Source organism: Oncorhynchus kisutch, linkage group LG2 (assembly GCF_002021735.2).
Source record: "Oncorhynchus kisutch isolate 150728-3 linkage group LG2, Okis_V2, whole genome shotgun sequence".
Classification (NCBI taxonomy): Eukaryota; Metazoa; Chordata; class Actinopteri; order Salmoniformes; family Salmonidae; genus Oncorhynchus; species Oncorhynchus kisutch.
Genome location: NC_034175.2, coordinates 80210268 through 80221580, shown reverse-complemented (window position 1 = coordinate 80221580; position 11313 = coordinate 80210268). Strand labels below are relative to the sequence as shown.

Below are 11313 nucleotides of genomic sequence, written 5' to 3'. Positions count from 1 at the left end.
ACAGAGAGACAGAGAGACAGAGAGACAGAGAGAGAACAGAGAGACGAGAGAGAGACAGAGAGAGACAGAGAGAGACAGAGAGAGACAGAGAGAGACAGAGAGAGGACAGATCAGGGAGAGGGGGGACAAAGGGATCGGTGGCCAGAGGAGAGGGCCAGGGTGAGAAGGGCCAGAGAGATGGGGGGACTGGGGACAAGGAGAGAGGGCACATGGGGATCAGAGACTGGGAGAGGGGGGCAGTGTAGGTCTCTGGGGTTAGGGGTCAGGAGTACCTGTTCTGGGCAGTGAAGGTCTCTGGGGGGTTAGGGGTCAGGAGTACCTGTTCTGGGCAGTGAAGGTCTCTGGGGGGTTGGGGTCAGGAGTACCTGTTCTGGGCAGTGTAGGGATCAGGAGTACCTGTTCTGGGCAGTGTAGGTCTCTGGGGGTTTAGGGGTCAGGAGTACCTGTTCTGGGCAGTGTAGGTCTCCGGGAGTTAGGGGTCAGGAGTACCTGTTCTGGGCAGTGAAAGTTTCTCTCTGAGGGTGCAGCCCGCTGTAGACGACCCTGATGAGGTCATGATGACTCAGAGCTCCCTCGGTCAGACCCATGGAGCCCAGACTGGAGGGCTGGAAAGGAAGCCACACACATCAACAACTAACAGCAACTAACTAACCATTTAGCAGAGGAGACCATTACATTCTGACACACAGCATTATTTACCTGATGAATATATGAGTCCATTACATTCTGACACACAGCATTATTTACCTGATGAATATATGAGACCATTACATTCTGACACACAGCATTATTTACCTGATGAATACATGAGACCATTACAGTATTTAACTGATGAAAACATGAGACCATTGCAGTCTGACACACAGCATTATTTACCTGATGAATACATGAGACCATTACAGTATTTAACTGATGAAAACATGAGACCATTGCAGTCTGACACACAGCATTATTTACCTGATGAATACATGAGACCATTACAGTATTTAACTGATGAAAACATGAGACCATTGCAGTCTGACACACAGCATTATTTACCTGATGAATACATGAGACCATTACATTCTGACACACAGCATTATTTACCTGATGAATACATGAGACCATTACAGTATTTAACTGATGAAAACATGAGACCATTGCAGTCTGACACACAGCATTATTTACCTGATGAATACATGAGACCATTACAGTATTTAACTGATGAAAACATGAGACCATTGCAGTCTGACACACAGCATTATTTACCTGATGAATACATGAGACCATTACAGTATTTAACTGATGAAAACATGAGACCATTGCAGTCTGACACACAGCATTATTTACCTGATGAATACATGAGACCATTACAGTATTTAACTGATGAAAACATGAGACCATTGCAGTCTGACACACAGCATTATTTACCTGATGAATACATGAGACCATTACAGTATTTAACTGATGAAAACATGAGACCATTGCAGTCTGACACAGTCTGTCCATAATGTTTATTTTTATGCAACAACTAAAGAAACGTCCTAGGCCAATGACAAGCATACCTATAACAAGATGTAGCCACTGCAGAAATTAAATATGGAGACTGTTTAATGCCCAAAATGATGGGGTTAAATCCACTCTTCTGGGAAGGCTTTACAGTAGATGTTAGAACATTGCTGCAGGGACTTGCTTCCATTCAGCCACAAGAGCATTAGTGAGGTCGGGCACTGATGTTGGGCAATTAGGCCTGGCTCGCAGTCGGCGTTCCAATTCATCCCAAAGGTGTCAGATGCGGTAGAGGTCAACCGGGTTCTGTGCGGCCAATCATGTTCTTCCACACCGATCTCGACAAACCATTTCTGTATGGACCTCGCTTTGTGCGGGGGAATTGTCATGCTGAAACAGGAAAGAGACTTCCCAAAACTGTTGCTACAAATTTGGAAGCACAGAATGGTCTAGAATGTCATTGTATGCTGTAGCATTAAGATGTCCCTCCACTGGAACTAAGAGGCCTAGCCAGAAACATGAAAAAAAGCCCCAGACCATTTTTCCTATTCCACCAAACTTTACAGTCGGTACTATGCATTGGGGCAGGTAACGTTATCCTGGCATCCACTGAACCCAGATTATTCCGTCAGACTGCCAGATAGTGAAGCCTGATTCATGACTCCAGACAACACGTTTCCACTGCTCCAGAGTCCAATGGCAGCAAGCTTTACACCACTCCACCCGATGCTTGGCATTGCGCATGGTGATCTTAAGCTTGCTTCAAGGAGAGGGACTCTAACCTGGAAGCTTAAAAGAAATCCCGCTATGCCCTCCGACAAACCATCAAACAGGCAAAGCTTCAACACAGGACTAAGATCAAATCGGACTACACCGGCTCCGCTCATCGGTTGTGGCAGGGCTTGCAAACCATTACAGACCACAAAGGGAAGCACAGCCAAGAGCTGCCCAGTGACACTAGACGAGCTAAATAACTTCTATGCTCGCGTCGAGGCAAATAACACTGAAACATTCATGAGAGCATCAGCTGTTCCGGACAACTGTGTGATCACGCTCTCCATAGCCGATGTGAGTAAGACCTTTAAACAGGTCAGCATTCACAAGGCCGCTGGGCCAGACAGATTACCAGGACATGTACTCCGAGCATGCGCTGACCAACTAGAAAGTGTCTTCACTGACATTTTCAACCTCTCCCTGTCCGAGTCTGTAATACCAACATTTTCAAGCAGACCACCATAGTCCATGTGACCAAATACACTAAGGTAACCTGCCTAAATGACAATCGACCCGTAGCAGTCACGTCTGTAGCCATGAAATGCTTTGAAAGGCTGATCATGGCTCACATCAACACCATCATCCCAGAAACCCTAGACCCACTCCAATTTGCATACCGTCCAAACAGATCCACAGATGATGCAATCTCTATTGCACTCTACACTGCCTTTTCCCACCTGGACAAAAGGAACACTTATGTGAGAATGCTATTCATTGACTACAGCTCAGCGTTCAACACCATAGTGCCCACAAAGCTCATCACTAAGCTAAGGATCCTGGGACTAAACACCTCCCTCTGCAAATGGAACCTGGACTTCCTGACGGGCCGCACCCAGGTGGTAAGGATAGGTAACACATCCGCGACACTGAGCCTCAACACCGGGGCCCCTCTGGGGTGTGTGCTCAGTCCACACCTGTACTCCCTGTTCACTTATGACTGCATGGCCAGGTACGACTCCTACACAATCATTACGTTTCTGATGACACAACACTGGTAGGCCTGATCACCAACAACGAAGAAACAACCTATAGGGAGGTGGTCACAGATCTGGCCATGTGGTGCCAGGATAACAACCTCTCCCTCAACGTGATCAAGACAAAGGAGATGATTGTGGACTACTGGAAAAGGAGGACGGAGCACACCCCCATTCTCATCTACAGGGCTGTAGTGGAGCAGGTTGAGAGCTTCAAGTTCCTTGGCATCCACATCACCAACAAACTAACATGGTCCAAGCACACCAAGACAGTCGTGAAGAGGGCACGACAATACCCATTCCCCCTTAGGAGACTGAAAAGATTTGGCCTGGGTCCTCAGATCCTCAAAAGGTTTTACAGCTGCACCATCGAGAGCATCCTGACGGGTTGCATCACTGCCTGATACGGCAATTGCTCAGCCTCCAACCGCAAGGTACTACAGAGGGTAGTGCATACGGCCCAGTACATCACCGGGGCCAAGTTTCCTGCCATCCAGGACCTCTATATGAGGCTGTGTCAGAGAAAGGCCTAAAAATTGTCAAAGAGACCAGCCACGCTAGTCATAGACTGTTCTCTCTGCTACTGCACGGCGAGTGGTACCGGAGCACCAAGTCTGTGTCCAAGAGGCCATAAGACTCAGCCAATCTAATTGCATTGCCCCCCCCCAACCCCTCTTCTATGCTGCTGCTACTCTTATCATCTATGCATAGTCACTTTAATAACTCTACCTACATGTACATAATACCTCAATTACCTTGAGACAGGTGCCCCCGCACATTGACTCTGTACTGGTACACCCTGTATATAGCCCCGCTGTTGTTATTTACTGCTGCTCTTTAAGTATTTCTTATCTCTTATTTTCTTAAAACTGCATTGGTGGTTAAGGCCTTGTAAGCATTTCACTTTAAGGTCTCCTGTTGTATTCAGTTCATGTGACAAATACAATTTGATTTGATTTCTCTTGCACTCTGCAAACTCCCGCCAGTGAAAAGCTTTGTTCTCATGTTGAAATGTTCGCTGTTGCTTTCACACATTTAAATGCATATGTATCTATATTCCATCTAATCCTGCAATAATAAACTCAGCAAAAAAAGAAACCTCCCTTTTTCAGGACCCTGTCTCTCAAAGACAACTAGTAAAAATCCAAATAACTTGACAGATCTTCATTGTAAAGGGTTTAAACACCATTTCCCATGCTTGTTCAATGAACCATAAACAATTAATGAACATGCACCTGTGGAACGGTCGTTAAGACACTAACAGCTTACAGACGGTAGGCAATTTGGCAACTTTGGACACTAAAGAGGCCTTTCTACTGACTCTGAAAAACACCAAAAGAAAGATGGCCAGGGTCCCTGCTCATCTGCGTGAACGTGCCTTTGGCATGCTGCAAGGAGGCATTAGGAGGCATGCTGCAAGGAGGCATTAGGACTGCAGATGTGGCCAGAGCAATAAATTACAATGTCCGTACTGTGAGACTGTAAGACAGCACTACAGGGAGACAGGACGGACAGCTGATCGTCCTCGCAGTGGCAGACCACGTGTAACACCTGCACAGGATCGGGACATCCGAACATCACACCTGTATGACAGGTACAGGATGGCAACAACAACTGTTGTGCATTACACCAGGAATGCACAATCCCTCCATCAGTGCTCAGACTGTCCGCAATAGGCTGAGAGAGGCTGGAATGAGGGCATGTAGGCCTGTTGTAAGGCAGGTCCTCACCAGACATCACTGACAACAACGTTGCCCATGGGCACAAACTCACTGTCACTGGACCAGACAGGACTGGCAAAAAGTGCTCTTCACTGATGAGTCGCGGTTTTGTCTCATCAGGGGTGATGGTCGGATTCGCGTTTATCGTCAAAGGAATGAGCATTACACTGAGGCCTGTACTCTGGAGCGGAATCGATGTGGAGGTGGAGGGTCCATCATGGTCTGAGGCGGTGTGTCACAGCATCATCGGACTGAGCTTGACATCATTGCAGGCAGTCTCAACGCTGTGTATTACAGGGAAGATATCCTCCTCCCTCATGTGGCACCCTTCCTGCAGGCTCATCCTGACATGATCCTCCAGCATGACAATGCCACCAGCCATACTGCTCGTTCTGTGCATGATTTCCTGCAAGACAGAAATGTCAGTGTTCTGCCATGGCCAGCGAAGAGCCCGTATCTCAATCCCATAGAGCACGTCTGGAACCTGTTGGATTGGAGGGTGAGGGCTAGGGTCATTCACCCCAGAAATGCCCGGGAACTTACAGGCACCTTGGTGGAAGAGTGGGGTAACATCTCACAGCAAGAACTGGCAAATCTAGTGCAGTCCATGAGGAGATGCACTGCAGTACTTAATGCAGCTGGTGGCCACGCCAGATACTGACTGTTACTTTTGATTTTGACCCCCCTTTGTTCAGGGACACATTATTCCATTTCTGTTAGTCACATGTCTGTGGAACTTGTTCAGTTTATGTCTCAGTTGTTGAATCTTGTTATGTTCATACAAATATTTACACATATTAAGTTTGCTGAAAATAAACACAGTTGACAGTGAGAGGATGTTTCTTTTTTTGCTGAGTTTAGCTAGCGCTTCATGTTTGAAACAAGACATTTTCATTCATCATTTCTTACCCTCTGAGTGGGTGCCATGTTTATTGTACTTGTACAATGTATCGTTTCCTTTGTTCATATTTCCTGGGTTATGTCAGAGTTCCGTGTGTGTCAGTCTGCTTGTGTACTAGGAGAGAATGCCTCAACGCACATAGAAATAGGCCCCATATGAGACTACACGCCACAGCACTGCAGTAAGGATAGGCAGCCTTTAAATAGGAACATTGGCCTGGGCTGAACTGGCACACTGTATTGTAGAATAGAGCTCTCCTCTGAGGTGATGCAGAGCCAGAGACACTCAGTCATTGTGGCAGTGAGCAGAGACCTCCTTTCAGTGAACTGGTTTCTGGTATCAGGGGGAGAAAGCAGAGAGGGAATTCATTCTGGATGAGACTAGTAGTGTATGGATGATATGCTAGTCCAGCATGCTGTGGGGTAAGACTGATGTCACATAGAGCGCTGCCTACTGTTGAATGGGGGGGGGGGGGGGCGCATAGGGGTCGGCAGGGGGAGCAGGCTTTTATTAAGGAACTCAGTCCGGCTTTAGACTCTAAAGTTGGAATAGCAGAATTCACAAAGTGACATTTCTAAATTGGGTAGTACATCATCAGTTCCTCTTGTCATGTCAGTCACTGCAGACCTTAGAGAGATATTTATAACTAGCCGGAAATGTCCTGATTAACTAGCCCATGTCAGCTAACGTTTAGCCCATAGAGTTAAAGAGTTATCAGAGTTATCAATCAAATATCACACGAATACATATTAGACATGGTACAATGTGTAAAATTGCAAGACAATAAGCTTTATACCTGCTAAATGTTTTCTCCGCCAACCAGAGTGGTGTGAAAAGTTTGTGCCATAGAAACAGACGTAGCGGGTGCCAGCAGAGGAACTGTAATGTTCCCCAACGCTGGAAAGGGAGCCTGAAAAGGGTTTTTAACCCCAATTTCATGATATCCAATTGGTAGTTACAGTCTTGTCCCATCGCTGCAACTCCCGTACGGACTGAGGAGAGGCGAAGGTCGAGAGCCATGCATCCTTCGAAATACGACCCTGCCAAGCCGCACCATGTGTCGAGGAAACACCGTACAGCTGGTGACCGTGTCAGCGCACAAGGATTCGTTAAAGCCGGCCAAACTCTTATCTTACCCGGATGACGCTGGGCAAATTGTGCACTGCCACAATGCCCTACTGTTGACCAGGGCCCACAATGCCCTACTGTTGACCAGGGGCCACAATGCCCTACTGTTGACCAGGGTCCACAATGCCCTACAGAGGGAACGGGACAGTGCCCTACAGAGGGAACGGGACAGTGCTCTACAGAGGGAACGGGACAGTGCTCTACAGAGGGAACGGGACAGTGCTCTACAGAGGGAACGGGGCAGTGCTCTACAGAGGGAACGGGGCAGTGCTCTACAGAGGGAACGGGACAGTGCTCTACAGAGGGAGCGGGGCAGTGCTCTACGGGCAGTGCTCTACAGAGGGAGCGGGGCAGTGCTCTACGGGCAGTGCTCTACAGAGGGAGCGGGGCAGTGCTCTACGGGCAGTGCTCTACAGAGGGAACGGGGCAGTGCTCTACAGAGGGAACGGGGCAGTGCTCTACAGAGGGAACGGGGCAGTGCTCTACAGAGGGAACGGGACAGTGCTCTACAGAGGGAACGGGACAGTGCTCTACAGAGGGAACGGGACAGTGCTCTACAGAGGGAACGGGACAGTGCTCTACAGAGGGAACGGGGCAGTGCTCTACAGAGGGAACGGGGCAGTGCTCTACAGAGGGAACGGGGCAGTGCTCTACAGAGGGAACGGGGCAGTGCTCTACAGAGGGAACGGGGCAGTGCTCTACAGAGGGAACGGGGCAGTGCTCTACAGAGGGAACGGGGCAGTGCTCTACAGAGGGAACGGGGCAGTGCTCTACAGAGGGAACGGGGCAGTGCCCTACAGAGGGAACGGGACAGTGCCCTACAGAGGGAACGGGACAGTGCTCTACAGAGGGAACGGGACAGTGCTCTACAGAGGGAACGGGGCAGTGCTCTACAGAGGGAACGGGGCAGTGCTCTACAGAGGGAACGGGACAGTGCTCTACAGAGGGAGCGGGGCAGTGCTCTACGGGCAGTGCTCTACAGAGGGAACGGGACAGTGCTCTACAGAGGGAGCGGGGCAGTGCTCTACGGGCAGTGCTCTACAGAGGGAACGGGGCAGTGCTCTACAGAGGGAACGGGGCAGTGCTCTACAGAGGGAACGGGACAGTGCTCTACAGAGGGAACGGGACAGTGCTCTACAGAGGGAACGGGACAGTGCTCTACAGAGGGAACGGGACAGTGCTCTACAGAGGGAGCGGGGCAGTGCTCTACAGAGGGAACGGGACAGTGCTCTACAGAGGGAGCGGGGCAGTGCTCTACGGGCAGTGCTCTACAGAGGGAACGGGGCAGTGCTCTACAGAGGGAACGGGGCAGTGCTCTACAGAGGGAACGGGGCAGTGCTCTACAGAGGGAACGGGACAGTGCTCTACAGAGGGAACGGGACAGTGCTCTACAGAGGGAACGGGGCAGTGCTCTACAGAGGGAACGGGGCAGTGCTCTACAGAGGGAACGGGGCAGTGCTCTACAGAGGGAACGGGGCAGTGCTCTACAGAGGGAACGGGGCAGTGCTCTACAGAGGGAACGGGGCAGTGCTCTACAGAGGGAACGGGGCAGTGCTCTACAGAGGGAACGGGGCAGTGCTCTACAGAGGGAACGGGGCAGTGCTCTACAGAGGGAACGGGGCAGTGCTCTACAGAGGGAACGGGGCAGTGCTCTACAGAGGGAACGGGGCAGTGCTCTACAGAGGGAACGGGGCAGTGCTCTACAGAGGGAACGGGGCAGTGCTCTACAGGGGGAACGGGGCAGTGCTCTACAGGGGGAACGGGGCAGTGCTCTACAGGGGGAACGGGGCAGTGCTCTACAGGGGGAACGGGGCAGTGCTCTACAGGGGGAACGGGGCAGTGCTCTACAGGGGGAACGGGGCAGTGCTCTACAGGGGGAACGGGGCAGTGCTCTACAGGGGGAACGGGCAGTGCTCTACAGGGGGAACGGGCAGTGCTCTACAGGGGGAACGGGCAGTGCTCTACAGGGGGAACGGGGCAGTGCTCTACAGGGGGAACGGGGCAGTGCTCTACAGGGGGAACGGGGCAGTGCTCTACAGGGGGAACGGGGCAGTGCTCTACAGGGGGAACGGGACAGTGCTCTACAGAGGGAAAGGGACAGTGCTCTACAGGGGGAACGGGACAGTGCTCTACAGAGGGAACGGGACAGTGCTCTACAGGGGGAACGGGACAGTGCTCTACAGAGGGAACGGGACAGTGCTCTACAGAGGGAACGGGACAGTGCTCTACAGAGGGAACGGGACAGTGCTCTACAGAGGGAACGGGACAGTGCTCTACAGAGGGAACGGGACAGTGCTCTACAGAGGGAACGGGACAGTGCTCTACAGAGGGAACGGGACAGTGCTCTACAGAGGGAACGGGACAGTGCTCTACAGAGGGAACGGGACAGTGCTCTACAGAGGGAACGGGACAGTGCTCTACAGAGGGAACGGGACAGTGCTCTACAGAGGGAACGGGACAGTGCTCTACAGAGGGAATAGGGTGCCATTAGACTCAGTGGTTAATGTAATACACCAGACCATAAACACTTCCATTTGGCCTGGTAGAAAGCATCGCTCTCTCCATTCAATAGTAGCTAACAGATCGGTGTGTTCCTGTAAACACCTCCTGGCTAATCAAATCAAATGTATTTATAAAGCCCTTCTTACATCAGCTGATATCTCAAAGTGCTGTACAGAAACCCAGCCTAAAACCCCAAACAGCAAGCAATGCAGGTGTAGAAGTACGATGGCTAGGAAAATGAGCACAGTTCATTGATTCTCTAAAGGGTTGACCGACCGCAGAGCAGAGAGATAAACCACCGTTACCCCTAGAGGTGAACAATGAGAGCTAGATAAACCACCGTTACCCCTAGAGGTGAACAATGAGAGCTAGATAAACCACCGTTACCCCTAGAGGTGAACAATGAGAGCTAGATAAACCACCGTTACCCCTAGAGGTGAACAATGAGAGCTAGATAAACCACCGTTACCCCTAGAGGTGAACAATGAGAGCTAGATAAACCACCGTTACCCCTAGAGGTGAACAATGAGAGCTAGATAAACCACCGTTACCCCTAGAGGTGAGCAATGAGAGCTAGATAAACCACCGTTACCCCTAGAGGTGAGCAATGAGAGCTAGATAAACCACCGTTACCCCTAGAGGTGAGCAATGAGAGCTAGATAAACCACCGTTACCCCTAGAGGTGAACAATGAGAGCTAGATAAACCACCGTTACCCCTAGAGGTGAACAATGAGAGCTAGATAAACCACCGTTACCCCTAGAGGTGAACAATGAGAGCTAGATAAACCACCGTTACCCCTAGAGGTGAACAATGAGAGCTAGATAAACCACCGTTACCCCTAGAGGTGAACCACTGTTACCCCTAGAGTGAGAATAACATCACAGAGCCTCCATTCTTCACCCTCCAGACGGTCAGATAATAAGCCTGTCTTACAGCCAGGAGAGATGGGTGAAGGCGATTAATGTCTCAAATGACCCAATATTCCCTGTATAGTGTACTGGAATACGGTACCCTGTGGGATGTGCCCACAGAGGATGGACAGAGGGCAACAAAACACACATAGAAAAGCCGTTTAATTTTCATAGGTGCAGTGAAATGTGTTGTTTTCCAGAGTCAGGCTTAGTAGTACAGTGCCCCTGGAGCATATCAGCACATTTCCCAAAGGCACAGACAGATTTTTCACCTTGTCGGCTCGGGCATTCGAACCAGCGACCTTTCGGTTACTGGCCCAACACTAAACGCTAGGCTACCAGTCTTACCTCGTGATACACAGAGGGCTTGGACAGGGAGGGGATGGTGAACGACAGGAGCTTGCTGTTCCCATCTTTGTCCACAATCTCCTGAAAAACCAGAGCGAGAAAGTAATGTTGGAGAGCTTTTTGGCCAGGTTGGTTAGTTTGAACAGTCTGGTTGATAGTGCGTGTGTGTGTGCGTGCGTGCGTGTGTGAATAAACGGGAAAACGTCAGGAAAACGATGAGCACGTTTCAACGGGGCCAAAGGCCCTGTGTTGTGATTCTGGACGGCCAGACCTTTATTTAACTAGGCAAGTCAGTTAAAAACAAATTCTTATTTTCAATGACAGCCTAGGAAAAGTGGGTTTAACGGCCTGTTCAGGGGCAGAACGACAGATTTGTACCTTGTCAGCTCGGGGATTTGAACTTGCAACCTTCCGGTTCCTAGTCCAACACTCTTACCACTAGGCTACCCTGCAGAGGTCAACGAAACAAGCTCTTCAATGCAGAGGTCAACGAAACAAGCTCTTCAATGCAGAGGTCAACGAAAAAAGCTTCTTTGGCTGGGTTGGTTGATTTTAACAGTCTGG

General features: G+C 50.1%; 1 protein-coding gene across 1 annotated transcript in view; it reads right to left on the bottom strand.

Annotated features, from left to right (window-relative positions):
• Positions 1–11313, bottom strand: part of LOC109883408 (protein FAM126B) — a gene marked incomplete in the record, with an annotated part of 100005 nt that overhangs the window by 28845 nt on the left and 59847 nt on the right. Inside the window, 2 exon segments of the mRNA XM_031801891.1 lie at positions 490–605; positions 10750–10830. Of these exon segments, the coding sequence (XP_031657751.1) occupies positions 490–605; positions 10750–10830 (197 nt within the window).